Source organism: Plectropomus leopardus, chromosome 15 (assembly GCF_008729295.1).
Source record: "Plectropomus leopardus isolate mb chromosome 15, YSFRI_Pleo_2.0, whole genome shotgun sequence".
NCBI classification, from domain to species: Eukaryota; Metazoa; Chordata; class Actinopteri; order Perciformes; family Serranidae; genus Plectropomus; species Plectropomus leopardus.
The window spans coordinates 18,357,452-18,377,151 of NC_056477.1; the positions used below are offsets into that span (position 1 = coordinate 18,357,452).

At 38.7% G+C, this 19,700-nt stretch overlaps 1 protein-coding gene across 1 annotated transcript in view; it reads left to right on the forward strand.

The window, feature by feature from the left end:
- The window catches only part of LOC121954674 (collagen alpha-1(XIX) chain), a 123,470-nt gene that overhangs the window by 82,900 nt on the left and 20,870 nt on the right, over positions 1-19,700 (forward strand). Inside the window, exons 25-39 of the mRNA XM_042502335.1 lie at positions 1,175-1,219; positions 2,715-2,768; positions 3,248-3,301; positions 5,708-5,779; positions 7,360-7,401; positions 9,341-9,418; positions 9,789-9,824; positions 10,033-10,086; positions 10,332-10,385; positions 11,139-11,180; positions 14,501-14,605; positions 16,029-16,082; positions 16,546-16,599; positions 18,840-18,893; positions 19,061-19,114. Of these exons, the coding sequence (XP_042358269.1) occupies positions 1,175-1,219; positions 2,715-2,768; positions 3,248-3,301; positions 5,708-5,779; positions 7,360-7,401; positions 9,341-9,418; positions 9,789-9,824; positions 10,033-10,086; positions 10,332-10,385; positions 11,139-11,180; positions 14,501-14,605; positions 16,029-16,082; positions 16,546-16,599; positions 18,840-18,893; positions 19,061-19,114 (852 nt within the window). The remainder of the gene's footprint in view (positions 1-1,174; positions 1,220-2,714; positions 2,769-3,247; positions 3,302-5,707; positions 5,780-7,359; positions 7,402-9,340; positions 9,419-9,788; positions 9,825-10,032; positions 10,087-10,331; positions 10,386-11,138; positions 11,181-14,500; positions 14,606-16,028; positions 16,083-16,545; positions 16,600-18,839; positions 18,894-19,060; positions 19,115-19,700) is intronic.

Sequence of the window (19,700 nt, forward strand, 5' to 3'; positions counted from 1 at the left end):
GTAGCCTCTGGCTGTGAAAAGTGCAGCCAATGCTGAAGTGCTTTCAACCTGCTTTCCTTCTAATGACCATTAGGGTGCGACTCCACGACTGACAAAAAGAAATCAGATTATATAAAAGACAGTATGTGGGGATATCAGTTTTGTTTTGTTCATTAATCGGTACTAAACGGTTAGTTTTAGTGAAAACAAAAAGATGTTAAATACGAAACAGCTGTTCCCTTTAATCCAGCAGTTCATTGATTATATAAATGACAATATGGAGGGATGTCAGTTTTGTTTTGTTCATTAACCGGTACTAAACATGTCATTTTTGTGAAAATAAAAAGACGTAAAATATGAAACAGCTGCTTTAGTCCAGCACTTCATTGACTCAGTGAGCTTAAGCGCTGCATTTCCAAGCACTAGCTATTCATGGGATTTTGTTTTGTATAATAAAATTGTTAAAGTAATCTTCGGTGGATAACCTGTCACATCATGAAATGTAACGACAAACGACAAATTTTCTGAAGCCGTCAGCAAATCATAGCATTAATATGCGTCAGTGTGTGAAAACATTTTGTTTACCAGCGCATACGTTTCTTCATTTTGTCCTGGCAATCTCTCCCTTTGTGCTAGTTGAAGTTATATTTGAATTTATAGAATTTGAATCTGATGTGATTGCACAATGGCAAGTTGGGCATAACCTAACTAAGACATAAACCTAACAATATTTGTACACACGAAAAAAAGGAAAGTCTCAGTCAGAGTCAGCTCGACTCTCTCATCTAAATATGGTCACTTCTGTCTCCAAAAATCCAAGGTAGTGACAGCCAAAATGCCAAACTCGAAACTTCAAAATGATAGTCCACAAACACATGGATGATGTCACGGTGGCTACACCCACTTCTTTTAGACAGTCTATGCTGCCAACAAAGTAAGGTTTCAGGGTCTTTTATTTCCACTGAGTATCACTCTGTGCAGCCTTTCACAGTGTCAGGCTGTAAAGAGTATACAGATTCTTTTTAAAAGCCATTTTTGTTGTAGAAAAAATTCTTTCTTTGACTACAACATTCTTAGATCTTCATGCCTCTCCAAACTTTTGTGTCTTGAATCCACATATTCTGTTATAACAAGCCACGTCCATATTCCTGCCTCCCCAAAACCTCTCACTTACCCTTTTTTGGTCCTGTCACAGGGAAACATGGGGCCTCCAGGACTGAAAGGAGATCCAGGACCAGAGGTGAGTCCGTGCATTTATCTAATTTCAGCTGTGCCACTCACAGCGGTTCAAATAAAGATGCCTAAAAACCTCCTGAACATAAACAACAATGAGATGAAGGTTGCTTAGGTTTAGGCCATTAATGATAGTTGGGGGGGTCCCGAAATTTTGATCTTTTACGAGTTGGACAGTGTCTTAGATAATTTGATGTTATTTGTAAAAATACAAATAACAGCAGGTTCAAGTGAATATAACTTGCAAATGGAAATGTGCAGTAAACATCTCATTATGATACTTAGCTTATGGCCCGCAGGTCAAATCTGGTCTCCAGTAGGGTGTCGTGTGGCCCCCCAACTATTTTCTAATACAAAATAAAAATAAAGTGATTCAAGCTAGAATTTCTTTTGTACTTCCAGATTACATAAGTTGCCAGAGTGCAAAAATAGCATCAAAACAGAGCTTGTTTATTTTAAAAAGTGGCAGTGGAGGATCCCCCACACCTCCCGACAGAGGTCTTAGCTAAGCCCTTTATGTCCTACAATCCTAGAAACGTGCTAAAATCCTAGAAATGTTCAGAAATCCTAGAAATAACCCAAAATCCTAAAAACACTCCAGAATCCGAGAAAAATCTTAAAATCTTAGAAACATGCTAAAATCCTTAGAAACTTCCTGAAATTCTAGAAATGTCCGAAAGTCCTAAAAACATATATGGATCTGTTGCAACCAGCCCCTGGCCTCCTCCATTTGCAAAAATGTCCCCCAAGCAAAGCAAATTGAGTATCCCTATGTTATGGTCATCATTTCTGTGTAATATGAAGATGAATGCAAATGAATAATTGCATACTATACTTTTAACAAGCTAATGCCTATATTAGTATTGGAAGTGAATTCACTCTAAACCAGCTCCTTGAAATTAATTAACTGTAAACTCTTATAATTGAGCATACTAGATTATATTTTTGAACTTGGTTCATTAAATTGTTATGAAACAGTCATAATTGTTCCAATACCTTTTTATTCCAGTCATGAAAAAGGGTGTATAGATAGCAGCCAGCATGCTGATGCTTGTGTACTCCTTTTCTCAGTTGTTATCATTCAACGTAAGCTCAGTTTCCATGGTAATATGTGGATCGTTCAGTTCATCCTTGTATACAAAGACAATAATGAGTTGAAAAGGGGGAATGCATATAAAGAGCTTATCTAGAATAACAGCATAACCACAATAGCAGCTTGTATATGAAACAAGTACAAAAACTACTGCTGCTTGATGATATGATCGTCATTATCTGTATGTCAATGATATCCTCGACATACAGAAATTACCATTAAACTATCCATGGATTATTGAAAAGGTAGCAGGGGCGGCACTTAAACAACAGTTATTTGAAATACTCTCGAAAGTCGTGTTCACAGTGTAGCTGGCTGGGCTGTGACATTTTAAAGCCCAGGCAATTCTGTCACCAAACAAAAGGAAAAAAATAGCCCAAAGTCTCAGTTTCCCTTTGTGTTTTGCCAGGGCAAGCAAGGCCTGCCTGGACCCACCGGACTCCCAGGACTCCCAGGCGAGCCAGTAAGTATATTGGCGCTAGATACTAGCACTTCATGTCAAGCCTTCTTTTCTTTCATTGCCTTATCTGTCACCTTGCCATATCCTCTACTCTGTACTCGGCCTGCCAAAATGAAAGAGAGAGATAAACAGATAAACCTCAACAGGCAGAGACAGAGAGGAAGTAGGGAGAAAAGTCCAGAATTTTTACACAGACGATCAGTAATCAAATTTAAGAATTAATTAGTGGAAAGAGGCAAATCTAAGCGCTTTATGCCAGGAACGGAGGCAGAGGCTCAATCTGTTCTCCACACCTGCTTCGGTAATGAGCATCTGTCTTTACTCAAAAGCAGGGAGGGAAAAGAGGCATTTCATAAATCCTGGCTAAGGGAAATTATGTTGGAACACGGCAGCCCGCTGAAGCAGTGAGGAGGAGGAGATAAATGTGTGTGAGGAGATGAAGGCCTGGTGATAGATGTGTCTCTTTTCACCACTGTTTACAGGGCTCGCCAGGGGAGTCAGGGGTGCCTGGGAGAGATGGCCTGAAAGGAGAAAAGGTAGGTAAACTTCAAATCAAGTTCTAACCTCAAAGAAAAAATATGAAGCTATGATGTTTTATCACAGGTTGAACATGCGAGACAACTTGTGAAGACACCTTTCAGATTGCTTGCCCTGCATGCCACTCTCAATCATGTTGTAACTTTGTGTTCCCGCCTCTGATGCCTCCGACTGCGCTGTTATTTGTACACAAATTTTCTTGCAGTAGTGTTTGTTCCCAATACTGTTCTGAAAGTGGAAGAGTGCGCAGTTGACATGCATATTTGATGGGGTTTGTCACTTGTCAAAACAAACGAAGCTGTACTCAGGACTCCCCACCCACTGGAGTCACTCTGTTACACTCAAGGGCAGAGAAATGAAACCTAAAGTGCTTTAGCCTCCTACATCCATTCACATTTAAGTCCTCCTTTGTCATCTTTGCTGCACTGATGCTACCTCTGATCCAAGAGGCAGCTCTGGTTCTACATTCATGTGTGGTTGTCTATAAATACGGTAAATGTGATAAAACAATGTCTGTACCTTGAATATGAAGCTGGAGTCAGGGCACATTTATCTTAGCATAAACACTTGGAGCAGGGTGTGCAGCTCCTGCCAAGCTCTTTGGATAGTTACAAGAAATCTGCCTTACAGGCTATGCTCTGTTATTAGGTAAAGCAGTGCTTTAAGCTAAATGTCAGCAGGCTAACATGCTCACAGTGACTATGCTAACATGCTGAGTTTTTAGAGGATGTTTTTTTTACCATGTTTATCATAGTTTTGCTTGTGAAAAGCTAGAATTAATTTGCTTATAGGCAAAGTACAACTGAGGCTTATGGGAATGTCATTAGCTTTTGTAGGTATATCTGGTCACAAACTGACGTATTGGGAAAATTCTGGCCTCATGATGCCACTTCAGAAAAAGCCAGATGATCACCAACGTCAATAGGATGCATCCTCAGTGGACCATAAATATTTGCAGAAGAATGAATCACAATCGATCTGTGTCAAGTCCAGAGTGGTGAACCAACATACAGTGCTGTCTATGTGAGAAGTTTGCCTTCGGGGCTTTTTGTCAGAAAAGGATTTTTTGATTAAGTCTTAAAAAAAACATTGTGGTTTAGTTTGAGATGAATAGATTTCTACCCAAAAACCTTGAAGAAAAGCATGTTCATGTGTCATCCGTGAGGTGTCATCCCCATGTTCTCAGAAGAGCATGTGCGTTTCTGTTTAGTTTTGCATTTTCAATTTGCACATACAGCATGAGTGGAAATGCTAAAAATATGATAAATGTTCAGATATCACAATAAAGTTTTTACGCTTCAGGAATGTGGAAAAGTTAGTGTATCAATAAAAGGTAAATGTGACTGAAGTGCATGGAAACAGATTCAGCAATTTAATGATGACCTGCAGCCATGATGTACCATCATATAGGCCACTGCAAGTTGTCTTTATTGACTCTGGATGACTTTTATCAAACATACACACACAGAGTTGTTACAAGAGCCTTTCCAAGAGCACATATCTTCAATATTAGTTGGTTAAAAACTCTCTCCGATTTTATACATCTATTGTTTTCCTTCATTTGAGGTTTGACTGGCACTCTACTGAACATGTCAACACCGTGTGCCCTTCTTCTGCAGTGGTATAATGGCACCTGACTGCTTAATTACTGCCTACCTAGATGAATCATCTCCCAATAACAGTTGTGAATGGAAAAGCACAGAAACTATTGGTAAGGGCTAGCTTTGCTGTACAGATTGCAAAAGAATGAAGGGAGATGAACGTCAAATGCAGTCTGAATTGAAATCCATTCAGCCGCTGTAGAGATATCAATGACTAAATTTGAGGAAACTGTTTACAAATATGAAGATGTAGGTTTCAAGGAGTTTAACATAAGAAGGCTGTAAGCTTTAGATTGGTCATTTTCAAACATATTGAGCCAGGGAAAAGTACATTGAACATTTGACCTGGGAAATAAAACAGACAAGAACATAAAATTCTTTGAAATATTCCCTTAATAAGTCATATTTAGAAGATATTGAGCTTGGGAACATAAAACCTTGGGAGCATAGATTGGTCCTCCATCCATCGAGCCATATCTCTTATGTTGCTAAATGACAATAGCACTAAGGTGCATAGAGCAAGTTCATTATGGGAAATAGAAATTAAAACAAAGCCAATTTTCTTATCTTTTCTCTCGGTAGAACACTAAACTTGTATCTGTGACAGGAATTGCCAAATATATTTAAGGCAGGGAACAGAAAGCAGACACTTGTGTCTGCCTTGTGGACAGCAGTGTCCAACCTTGTTCACCTCCCTGTGTGTAATACAGCACATCCTTTGCGTTGTTGAGATGACAGAGCCAGCCTGACATTTTCTCTTTAGAGAAACTCCTGAATACTATCTGTCTTTCTCTTTGCTTGTAGGGGGACTCTGGTGGAGTGATGGGGCCACCGGGACCTAAGGGCGAGCCTGGAGAGCCTGCAGGTGGATATATGGTGGGTACCAAATCAAGTTTAGACAGTCACTTTCATCCTGACCTCGTTGGCTTCAGCCCTCGAGTCACAGCACGCAAAAGTAGAAACTGTACAGAACAGGAGAAAAAAACAGAAGATAATTCAACAGAAGTTCAGAAAGCATAGATCATCTGCAAACAGCTGGAACTGCAGCAGACAAGGAAAAAGAAACTAGCTCCTGTAGCTGCGTAGCTGGCATGACATTATGGAGATGCAATGCCATTAAGTAATCCACCATTGGATAACCTCAGTCTGGGTAATCACCTATCCTCCCACTTTGAAGCTTATAGCCGTTGAAGCACTCTCTTTTATGGACATGGCTTTGCATATAGAAATGTTCATTACAGCGTCTCAAAAAGCGGCACAAGTGCAGCCACAACCTCAGTCCTGGTCGACGGCAGTTGCACTCCTCAATCACAGGCGAGTGTTTCGATGGCTTTAAACAATCATGTTTGTTTGTGTGTGGAAACGCTGAAGTGAACATTAAGCCTGACAGCAGACCTACTCATCAGGCAAGGGGTAGTGTGTTCAGTTGAGCAGAGTAATAAGGGAAAGATTGCGTTCAGGCAGAAGTATTTAAACCTCTTTAATGTACTCCAGCACTGTGAAAATTGGAGCGGGACTGGAAAAGAGGGCTATATACTGTATGTGCGTGTGATTGTCAAGGAGAGATGTTTACAGCAGGCCAATGGCCTCTTCTGTTGTGACATAGTCAAAGGCTAAACAAAGAGAGCTGTCTATCTTCAAGAGTGGATGTCTTTCTGCATAGATCCTGATAGTCTTTTTACAAACGTAATTTCTGTTTTGGGGGCATTGGAGGAAAATGGATTCTCAACATTTTATGGTCTTTATTATGTGAGACAAAGACAAGGAAAAAAGCAATAAACAGAAGTCAGCGCAGATAGTCTGGGGGTCTTTTAATGAGTCAGCCAGCTCAAGTATTTAATGTCACTCTATTGATTTTGCTTTTAAACAAATAATGAGCAATTTGCTCTTTGTTTCTTTTGACTTTTATTATTTGCATAGATCTCCCTCCTCCCTCAAGTACTGATATAAAGGTTTTGTTTCAGTGCATAATGTCTAATGAAACTTTTCTAAAATGCAGTCACTGGAGATTATTGGTCCCAAAAAGTTCCATACTTCCTGAACTTTTCTTTGTTTTATGTTTAAGTGAATTGGTACATTTCCCCACTAAAACTGTAGAATTGCTGTGTTAGTTCAAATCCAACTTCTGAACAGCTAATTTACATTGTGCAATGTAGGACTTGTAACACTAATACATGCTGACCACAGAAATCAATGTCTCATCAGAACTGTACAGTAAATAATGCTTACAGTAGCCTCAATTACAATCAAGGTTTTTCTCTGTGGTATGGCATTATCAGTCTGCCTCTGTACACAGAAACTATTAAAAGTGTTGTAAACAGTATTGAACACGAGCTCATAATGCAAGGCTGTGTTCAGACTATTTAGGCTGTGGAATCTCCTCGGGTCTCGAAGTGAATTGCTGATGAATGTGCAAAGAATTCCTATTCTTATGTCTTCTTCCTGTTGTTTTGCAGCCTGATGGGTCGTCTCTGAGCAGAGGGTCTCGAGGGCCTAAGGTAGGAAGCACTGTGGTGGTGGAGCATCACCAAGGCAACTGTCTATACTCCTCACTCTAATTACTTATGTAGATAGAAGTATTTATGGCAACTCCAGTGTATGTAAGTTTAAGTCAGTGGTTCCCAATCGCAAAGGGACACATATATAGATATTTTTCCGCTTACCTCTAGTGCTATTTACCAGTCTTGTTGTGGTGTGAGCTGCCAAGTGTTGGAGATATCAGCCATAGAGATGTCTGCCTTTTCTTCAGTATAAGTGAACAAGATGGCACTCAGCTTGATGACGGTTGTGCTCAAAGCGCCAAGAAAAAAAAAGAAAAAGCATTTATAAAACTTAACAGCCAAACAACACCTGCCAACCGTATCACTGTGTAGAAGGAAGCCTGCCTCTATATGGATGAGAGGCTAATGATGGCGTATGATGAAAATTGGAAACTCACATGAAAAGAATCTAGACCGATAAATAGCACTACAGATGAGAGGAAAAATCTGTAATTATGATTTGGTGTTGAATTGCCCCTTTAACTCCACAGCCCTGTCAAATGAATACAAGCACACCTTCATTAACACCACAACAGATTAGTTACACCAAGTGTTCATTTGAATTGATTTTAAACTGGATTTAAGACAAAATGTTGAAGCTGGGTGTTTTAACTTGTTTTAACTTTCTTATTTCAACTGTTAATGAATTAGTTTTAGCAACTATTTCAATTGTTTATGCTGTATGTACGTAAAGTAGCTCTGTGCAACATTCAAAGCATATATTGCTTTGAATAATATTGCAGCACCTATTTGCCATTTACAGACATAGTTAAGTAATGCTGTCCTGAGCAGACAATGAAGTCATACTCCCTCTCTTTGTGTAATCTGAGCTTCTCTGTTCTTTGTTGTGACAGCCAATTTGACAGGGCATGCATGTAAATCCTGTGTGTGTATCCCACTAGCTAGCTAATCGCTGCGACTCCTCACTGTGCTCATATGGGGGTTACCGCTGATATGGACAGCGCCAACGCAGAAGCTCAGAGCCCACTTTTTGGTTAACATTGTAACAGTATATGCACACTATAAGTGAGTACACGTGACCATAAATCTGCTCCCTTTCATTTTGTATTGAAAGCAACCGTTTGCCTGTACAAAGCATGCTGGGATACCTGCAATGTGAACCAAGCTGGCAGCCAAACGAGAGAAAGTGACAACTTCAAAAATCTGAATGATGCTCACATCAACACAGCTATTCAAGCTGCAGCTCCAGTGACTTTCTGAACAGCTCTGTATAAATACAGGAAATACTAAAGTGAAAATTTCTCTGGTAGAGAAGGGGACGGGGGATTGTGATAATAAACAAGCGACCAGGGGGCAGGGCAGACACAAATCGAGGTGCATTAGTCTGGTATAATGGGCATGTACCGTCATCTCTGTCAGCACTGTTGCCATTGTTAGCACTCCTCATGCTGTTTACACCTTTAGCTGTTGGCTGCCACCTTAGGCACCTCCATGTTAAGAGCAATGTGCAGATAAACTCTGAATAATATTGTATCAAGCTTCTTTTATTTTGAAGTATAGGAGAAATTTCAAAGCTTTCTGGTGATATCATGCTGTGTTTGTCAGAAGGTTTAAAAAAAAAAAAAACTCCAAAAGTCACTAAATGGGTCTTAATTATGAAAGGTTTTGTCTGTGAAAAATAACGGCACATTGAACATACTGTGTATCTCAACATACACATGAACTAAAATGATGTACACCATAAACATGCCTGCATGCCATTGGCCTTGAACATAGTTGTGTTTCTTACCCTTGAAGCTTCCAAAGGAAGAACATAAAGAGAAAATGAGTTCTGAGAGTTTGAATAGTTAATGATCATGCAGTGCTGCAGCTCTCCATGGCTTCTGGATTCAGTTTCACTGAAACCGCTCTCACTGCTCCCTTGTATTTTTGCCAGGGAGAAAGAGGCGTCCCAGGATTGCCAGGAGACCATGGGGAAAAAGGCGAACCTGGCGAGAGTATCATAGGCTCACCTGTGAGTATGATGTTGTATCGATTGACACGTTCATTATTTAGTTCAAAGTGCGATACCCTCAGATTTTGTCTTTAGGTATGGAAAGAAAGTCATCCTGTTAGAATATCTAGATCAGTGTTCATTTTAAATACAGCCCGAGATGAAAACGCTGGTGGTTACTGTGGCTCTCCCTTCATCATATATATGCTCTGCACCACTAGTTTGAACCTCACACACATTTGATTGTGAGTGAGTCTGCTTTCATTTCTGAAATGCAGGATTGTTGGAGACAGAGAATCAATAGAGCAAAAGGTGTCTAACACAATTCCTTTATTGGATCCTGGGTGCTAGAGGGCAGATAGTGTTAACAAGATGTGTGATGTGTTCTTAGGGCCGCATGGGACCCTCAGGAAAGCCAGGAATTGCGGTAGGTGGAAAATCATGTGAATCCAAAACAGACAAACATGTTCAAGTTGGGTTTTTTTCTGTTGCTTTTTCTTTACTGATTTCCAGCTCCTTGATGCTGATCTTGCAATTATTTTACAATACAAATAACACTGCAGTGGTTTTCAGTTGTTATCTGGTTGTGTAAAACAAGACTGTTAAAATCATCAGAATGTCTGGGTTTTTTTCAGGGCCCTCGCGGACCCCCGGGTTTATCTGGCCCTCCTGGTGTTCCAGGAAGAGAGGTGAGCAAGATCAGTCAGTCCTTCCACTCTTATTTGCTCCTTCACACATCTGCAGATAAAAGATGGCTGGAGGCACAAAAGTATGTCAGCTACCACTGTGGATGAACAGGTTCAATGTATAACGGCGCCTGGACACAGATCCCCACCAGCTGAGATGGGTGTGAAAGCAGACTTATGGCCTTATATTTCTGCTTGATATCATAGCTGGGAAGATTGTTAACTTTTTTTCTTTGCCTTAATTAAAGGGCCCCCCAGGTAGGCCAGGACCCCCAGGCCCTGCCGGACCCCCAGGTGAACCAGTAAGTGAGAAAACCTCATTTTTGCTTTCTGCAGCTCAACATCACAGATCTGCAGTGAGAAGTATTGAGCTCACCTTAAAGTCAAAGTCACCATTCACAGTGCAGCCCCAGTTTTTAGATAATTAACAGTTAGTCCTGCTGCTCACTAACCAACGTTCAGGAAAAATGTTGCAGTTTATGACAAATTGGCAGCGCCCTGTTGTTAGCACATGTTTTCATCTCTTCCTTTTCTTTTCATGTGTTTCAAGTAAGCGACATTTACTACAGTTCTACAGCCAAGTGTGTGTACAAAACGTGTGCTGTTGCTGCTGCATCAAAGCCTTGTAGATTTAGCAGTTTAACCTTTTTATATTCATGTGTCGTAGAAACCAGTTTATTGTCCATTTTATGTTTCTAAAAGATACATGGGCTGCAATTCAAAAATGTTTTCCTCAGCTCCAGAGAACAACGGTATTTTGAAGATGTGAGGACTCTGTCTTCCAGCAACAAAGTTATTAAACTGTTTCCTCAAGCGTTGCAGATAAAAACTAAAAATGAAGCACTGAAACAGAGATTTGTTAAAAAAAAACATAAAATTACATTCCTTAAAGGCGTATAAGAGGCTCTTTTAAATTGATGTTTTGAGCAATTTAGCAGATGCAGTTGCAACAAACAAACAACAGCAGAATATATCCAAAACATGAAAGATTTGCTTGTCCTGAAATGCGAATTGTGTCAGTGTTTCATGGATTTTTTCTCTTCTTTCTTTAACAGACTGCCCTGCCAATTGTTGGAGACATGGGTGCATTACTCAAGGTATTTTATCTTTGCAGCTAATGATAATTACAGCTTTTCACAAAAAAATAACATGCAAATTGGTACCTGAGTATTTAGACTTGATCAATATGTGCATTTGAAAAGGTGCTATTTCACTCATATATGAATGCTATCATTTTAGAGGGGTAGTAAAAGCCCTTGAGTGCCTCCATCAGGATGACTGATGATGATTATCTAAAAGTCTTTACTTGTATGTTTAGTAAAGACATTTAGATAATCGCACAAGAAACTTACCACAGGTGCACATGCAAGTCATATTGTATGACAAATAACAATTAACATAATGGGATATAGAAATATTACACCAGTGCAATGTAAATATTCAGTGCAAAACACTTTACACAGAGATTAGTGTATCAGAAGATCATTAAACTCCTCTGCAGAAAAGCAAACATACTGTAATTGTTGATTTACAGGAATTATTGCTCTGTGGCAATTTTCCTCCTACAATATAAGGAGTCATACAGAATTACATATTGGTTTATTTCACAGCAATCTTCCCGAGTGTAAAAAAGCTTTTGTGGTGTGAATTGTGAGAAAGTGTTAAGAGCTGTCAATAATAATTTGTCTCTCTTTGCTTGAGGATGTGGCATGCTAGACACAAATAACTTACATACATCATTTAGTGGTTGACATTACTGCATAATGGTTATACTGGACTAATCGGTCTTAATGGGGCGGCAAAAATCAAATTTGATCTTCTCACCCACTACTTGTGCTATTATAATTGAAGTAGCTTTAGAATCTTAATTTTTATATACACTATAGCATATAACCAGTGCATATTGAGGATAAAAAGCACAAAATCATCTGTGACCATAACTCCAGCATATACGTATGTTAATCATTAACCTCATATAAATGGTCAGGTTGATTGTTTTTGTGATGGCATGTTTAAATCAGTTAAATATAGATGGCATAATAAATGGCAAACATGTATTTATCTAAATCTTGTAGCACAGCATGACCTCTTATGTAGGGTTGAACCTGTAGGGGATTTTTTTTGCTACAATAACCATATCAGAAAACATCACAGTATTACAGCACACGGTACTACACAATTACTATTATAACTATCAGGCACAATGACCCTTAAAGGGATAATTCAGATTTTTTGAAGTTAGGTTGCATGAGGTACTTATCAAAAGTTGATGTTTTACAGTGTATTGCAGTCAGCATGCCCCCAGTTTGGAGAAGCAGTCTGGAGTCCAACACAAAAGCTAAGCAATCTACTGCTATAGAGAGATCAGCAATAACATGGAAATTAGCCATCTAAAAAAAGTCCCACCTAAAAAAATCAAATCAATTTTGCCATCAGATCACTCTCTTCGGAGCCAGACTTCATGAAAAAAAATGATTTTATATCGCAGAACACAGGAGCTGCTGCTCTATCACTGCTGCAATCAGTTATTATATTTGTGTTATTGTGTGACTTTGGCATTTAAAAGACTTAGTTTAGATTCACCAAAGTCACACAATAAAACAAACCAACAAACTGATAGAATCAGCAGCAGACTGTTCAGCAAGCTAAAATTACTGTTTTTCTGGTTGGAGTCTGGTGGCTTTGACAAGAGCATAAATGGGGAACTAAAGCTGCTGATGGCTTCCCTGTCCAAACAGACTGTCTGAAGGGAAGGTAACACAGTGCAAAACTCTCAGTCTAAGGAACACTTAAACCGATACAGACTTTTTTAGATTGGACCTTTTTTAAGTGGCTTAAATACTTGTTGTTGTTGACCCCGAATAACATCAGTACATTGCTTTGCTTCAGTGTCAGAATCCAGCCTGCTTCTTAAAACTGGGGGCGTTCAGACTGAAATCTACTGTGTGTAATACGCTATGGATAAGTACCTGGTAGTAAACCCACTTCCAGAAATCAGAACTATCCCTTTAGATTATTCAAAACATAAATGATACTATTATATTATTATTATTATTATTATTATTATTATACCTTGAAGATGGTATACTGCTGTAGCCATACTCTTACGTAGTGGTTGATAGCAAGTAATTTTGATCAACTATGATGAAATATGCTGGTATTTTATATATATTACAGATAACATGCAAAACCTCCTAAAACAATGAAGCCTTTGAGAATAGCTCTCACTTGTCTTACTTCTAAAATGTTTTAATTTAATTTCCTCTGGTTGATTTCCCTTGTCACTTAAACCTTCACCTCCAATTACCGAACGTTAAAGCATTTGCTAAGAATGCACTCTTACTTTGAAAGAAGTCTTGTATCTGTATTTTCATACTTTAAAACTGTGTTTGAACATGTTCATCACCCCTATTTTTTCATCAGTCACTGACCAAATGCAGAATAAGAGCTAGCTTGAACATGTGAAACACTTTAAATCCTTTATTACCTGAGATTCTTTTTTGGCTTTTGCCATCATAACAGCCATTGCAATCTAAATCCATGCAAATTACAGATTTGTTCTTTTTTCTTTTGATTGAGGCAGGTTAGTCACCTTACTTAATGTTACCTGCAGGACAGCACTTAGCTAAATAACAGTTTTTAATTTTTAATACAAAGTGAATGTCAACGCTGACAATAAATATCATGCCATCACATGACTAATCATCGATAGATAAAGGCAAACAGCAGTAGTCTTATAATTTTCTGTCACCCCTCAGTGTCGGTGTCACCTAATTTAATCCATTAAGTGCTCTGCTAGCTTCAGCTATTATTTACTGCCTTCATCCCAGTTGCTTAGTGGCACTCTACTGTAATTAGTACTTTCAACACCTTGATGCCACATACAAAAATGACTAAACACATCTACCTCTGTTTTTTGCTTCTTTTTATTCTCAATATGCTCTCCTTATTTTGTTTTATTGATAGCATTTTCTCTGACTCTTAGGGGATAATTAGATGATGCGTATATACAGATTTTCCGTTTTGTATCTCAGCCTCTTTTTAATGGCGTATTATACCTGTTCCTACTGCCTCCTCTCCAACTTAGAGCTCCTTACTATTTCCTGGCAGGTGCAGTGCCTATATCTGGACTGAATCAGGGAAAATGATATTTAAGATTCTCACCTAAATGTCACAGTCGATGAGTTTGACAAAGTTCAGCACTCACCTAGACGAGCGACACTTTTGGAGACACTCTTGGCGGGTTCACATTATTGTGCTCTGCAGACATTTAGAGAACACTTTGTGTCAGTTGGGGTCTTGTCCTCCACCCAGGGGATGTGACATAATAAAGGGCGAAAATGCAGTGCTCCAGCTCAACTTGATGAAATCTTATCTGTGCCACCACTTTTGCTTTCTGCCTTGCCTGCGCTGGCAGAATGCCTGCAGTGTGTGCCAGACGAGAGTCCCAGGGCTTCCTGGGCAGAAGGGAGAGAAGGGGTCCCTCGGAGCACAAGGAGTAGAAGGCATGGTGGGAGAAAAGGTACAAATAACTCATCAGCATGGCAGGCAATTTGGAAAAAGCATTTTTGTCTTTGCATTACATGATACCTGTTAACCCTTTGAAACCCGGAGCAACATTACTTTTCTTGTGCTGCTTTCAGACGCCTTTTACAATAATTTAAACCTTTAAACCCTGAGCAAACTGGTGTGATTTCTTTCAAAAACATGGATGAAAAGGCAATGAGCAGCTAGGTAGGAAAGTTCCACAAATTGCAAGAAAATTGTTAATTTTGGAAATTAGTTTTTTAAAAGCTAGGGGAAAACTATATTTATAATTATCATAATCGAATATTTAAAATTATGTTACTGAATTGTTAAAACTTTTGAAGCACTTACTCCCAATCTTTTGGGCTTTTTTTCTTTTTTTTAACCTTTGTTCTTTTTCTTTCTTTTACTGTTTTTTTGGGTCATTTCTTCTTCCGTTGCTCATTGCCTTCTTCTCGTATTTTTGAAAGAAATTTGCTCAGGTTTTAAAGTGTTCTTGAATATTTAAAAGGAGCAGTGTGTAGGATTTAGTGGCATCTAGGAGCAAGGAATGCAAATTGCTAACTCCTAGTTTGGATTCCTAAGACGCTCATTGTTCAGGAGAGTCTTACTGGAAGCCGAATTTTCCACAGAGGTCTCTTCCTCTCCAAAACAAACGGACCTGGTGATTAAAACTGGTTTGTTTGAGTTGCAATTTTATTAGGAATGGAAAATTTTAAATTTCATTTTCACTGAGAAAAAAACAAAAAACGATAATGTATTTTTGCTGGGGTCTGTAAAAGACAAGTTCCTTTACATCTGGAGTATGATTTTTAGGCCAGGGCATCTCTGTAGCACGGCAGTGCTTCTTTTATAATGATATGTTGTGACACATCCTACCTTTATCAAATATTTGCAGCTCCACATTGCTATTTAGATAATATTTTGGCAATTGTGCAGTCGTAGCTGCTAGTCCAGCAACTCAAAATGTGTGTTTTTACCGGGAGCCAAATTATCCACACAGGTCTCCAAAACAAATGAACCAAGTCATTTAATTTGTAAAAACGTTGAACAAAGCAGTTTCAAGTTACAAATCAATGTTTTTCTGACACTGCGAAGGGGCTTCAGGTGATGCTAAAACACAAATAGCTCTCTCTAGAGCCAGTATTCGGTTTGTCCATTCTGGGCTACTGTAGAAAAATGGCGGTGCAACATAGCGGACTCAGTGAAAGAGGACCCACTCCCTATGTAGATAAATATTGCTCATTTTGAGGTAATGAAAAAACACAGATATTCTTATTTTCAGGGAATTATGAACTAAAGAAAACATTCTTAAGGTATTGTATTGTGTTTTTGGCAAGATATCCCCCTAAATCCTATACACTGGACCTTTAAGAGTGCTTGCACCTGTAATAAATGTGTACTTATTTCCAAAACAGGGGGATCCAGGTGTAAGAGGTCCAATGGGGAACCCCGGGAAAGAAGGCCCAAAGGTACAAACATTCAGTAGACAATTAAATACATTTTTTTACTGTAATTGTTTGTGTGGATCTAAAGGAATTGCTCCGTTTCTCTAGATGGTAAAAGAATCTGTAACAGTAAAAGCCTCATTTTATGATTTTGTTTATTGAAATGTGTGTTTAATGTAATATTAAGAGATTTACATCGACGTACGCTTTTCATAAACTGCCTTTTGAATTATATCTGGAAGCCTAACCAGCTGTTCTACAACTCACATTATTTTGCACACTCTCATGTGCTCGCTGCAGAAGTCGTTGCTATGGATACAGTGTTGTACCATGGTGAAACAGACAAGGCAATTTCAAGTTGTGTGCTGTACGATGGGGAAGAGACATTTTGAAGTTTACACCCATCAGCTTTTAGTTTTAGGTCTTTTCATGTTGTTGAAAAACACTTTCCCCCACCTCCTCCCTCTTTGGTTCTGCCTCCCCGCAGGGAGTAAAAGGAGAGAGAGGGTTCTCAGGCCCCACAGGAGATAAAGGTGATGAGGTGAGTGAAAAAAAGTTTAATCTAAACAAATTAATCTGTTAGTTACCTAACCATGCAGAAGTCAGTGTGACATTGAGAGGTAGGCTTTTCAAAAGAATGTAAATATATTGTAATGTCTGCCTCATCTTAAAGCCTGTCTGCTCTGAAAGTCTGTTTTCAAAAGAAGCTATCAAAAGCTATCCACAGTGCTATGTGTGCACTATGCCCTATCTTTTTGCACTCCAAGGAGCTACTTTATAAAGACTGTGTGTGTGTGTGTGTGTGTGTGTGTGTGTGTGTGTTGCGTGCGCGCGCTAATTAAAAAACAAGGCACTCTTTAGAGAAGCTGAGGAGCATTTCATAGGTCAACTTTCAGCATTGAACTGCAATGGCAGGAGATTTTCCCTAACAGGCAGACTTGTTAGGAGATTTTATAGGCTCAATAAAAACATGTTTAATAGCCTTGTTGACTTTTTTTCCTTACAGTCATAAAAGAATATGAGAAACACGTACAATGTATCATTGAATACAACAAAAAGTACGGAAATGCCTTATCTAAACAAATTAATAAAGATAGAGCATGTAGAATATTTTGACAATTTAATGTTTAACAGCTCCTGCACATTCAAAGGTGCTATAAAGATAGAAAATGTGAACATAATCCCATTAGTCACTGCCATTGAATAGAAAAGTTTTCTCATTCGTCCTCTGCACTTTGGTTGCACTTAATGAAACAAGATAGGGTCAAAAGTTGTAGCTGTATGTCATATCTGAATGTATGAAAACATTTTGTAAGACATTCAGATGTGTGAATGTGCAAAAACATTTCAATCCAATGAATTCAAATGTTTGAATGTGCAAAAAGTAAGTAAGTAAGTAATTTGAATCCATTAAGAGACCTGTAGCTGTGCATGACCCTTTGTGAACAAGACAGATCTGCACAAATAATTTCACGATGTGTGAGTGCATATAGAAGATTTGTACAAAGGTCTGCAGTTTCTGTTTGTGGGTGGAAAATGTTCACACAGAACTCATCAATGTGTGAATCCCAAGTTTACAATTCCGAAACAAATCTACAAGTACAAATATAGAGGGGCGAGCCGTCTCTGATGTGAATTTCTGGCTTCAACCAAACTTTACCTTGTGGAGAGTTACTCCTTTTTTGTATAATATTGAGCAGAGTAACGTCGTTGCACTCTCACATGCGTCCTGTAAATTTACTTAACTTTTACAAATTAAAAATATCTTAGCACAAGCTGATTGCAGGAAGATGTGTTTTGATAATAAATTAAACTCCTTAAAATCTCAGAGCCCATCAGCTATTGTCTGACAAAAATAAAGCCTCTGGGGTTGTGGGACAATATTTAGTGCTGATCAAGTGTACAGGGTTTCCAAGGTCATGGAACTTTACAATCACATGTTCCAGGCCTTGAAAAGTCATGGCATTGGTTAAAACACAAGCTGAAGAGACTTTCATGTTTTGTTCTATGACATAAAATACACCAGTAAATACCCCATTCCTGAATTTTTAAGCTTTTGTGTGTCTTAAAAGGGCAGTTGCTAAAAAGTGGCTAAGTGACGCAACAGAACGTCATCACATCAAGCTGCGCTGAAACCGTCTTAACAAAGAAGGCCAGCCCCCTTGGTACATGATTGTTCAGTGGTATCATATACGTTTTTTTGTTTCCATATATACGCTCTATGTGCTGTATTATGTTGTTTGTGATTGCTGTTGTTAATGGATTCCTAGAAAGCCGTTCCAGGCATCAAGAAATTGGCTTAGATCTGGACCACTAAATTACACTTTACCCCTTAGGTTTAGATAATCTGCTTAGTGTGTAGTGTGGAGCCAGTAATAGAGCAGGGCCAGATGCCCACATCACCTATTTGGCCAGACACGAAAGCATTACAAATGGATTGACACATTGTGAATTAATATTTTACTTTGCACACATAACAACACATCTGTAAATCAGTGAGCTGCTTGGTATTCACATGGTAGTAGATCTTACCTTTCCAATATCCTGCGTTAACAGTTAACATCCTGCTTCTGAGAAGGTGTGAGGCACAGTGTAGAGCTTTTAATACAGTTTTAGTTAACAATCTGCACACTGAAATGAGTTCTCCTACGGCTGTATTTCTCATTAATGTCCCTAAATGAGTCAAGGGGGTATACTGGAAGTCCAGAGTTGCTGTAAAATATGAATGTAAATATTCTGTTTCAGTTGTAAGACATATTTAAAGTGGTTTGTCTCCTCCAGGGGCCTCCGGGCGTACCAGGACTTCCTGGTGTGGCTGGTCGAACAGGGGCCCCGGTAAGACGCCTGTTCTTTGTGTGGTCAGAATCAAAATCTCCTGCATAATTTCATAACACAGTGTACCTTTTTATGGTAACAGGTATATTAAATCGCAACATGTGAGTCCTTTTTTTTTTAGATTAATGCTCAAAAGAGATTTTAATTAAATGATGCTGTCCTTGCAGGGGCTCATGGGTAGACCCGGACCAATGGGCCAACAAGGAGCCAAAGGAGAAAAAGTAAGATGTTTTGCCATTTAAGGGTTTATCTACAGTATGTATGAAGTTGTTTTGTATGTCTGAGCTTTATAAACAGTATATGGTGGATGATTGTGCCCACTTACTTAAAACTATGTTTTCTAATTTGTATGCATTAGATATGATTAGCTAAATACCGTTGCTCAAAGCCTGTAATAAATAAATAGTTTTATTGTTCATAACTTTTCTGTACATTTTTTCCCTAAAATGTAGTTGTAATATACATTTTGAAGATAAATCTGTGAAATTTAAAAAAATGTTTTTTCTTTAAACAAAGATGATAAAGATGAAGTTTTTAAAACTCTAAATAATAAAAGGCTTTTTATTGCCATATGCATCAAAAGCCCTATTTGCAAAGGAATAATTTTACTGGGGGAACCTCATGTGATTAAGGACTTTAACCCCACATCTGTGTTTCGTACTTGACTTACAATGGATAAGAAAAGTTTGTTTTTTATTCCAATTTACTGACAATAACCCCCATACATGATGAGCACAGTCATTTGTAACATCACTCTGCACCATGGCTTCCCACTTGGGGGGTCATGGTCCAAAGGTGAGTTGCGAG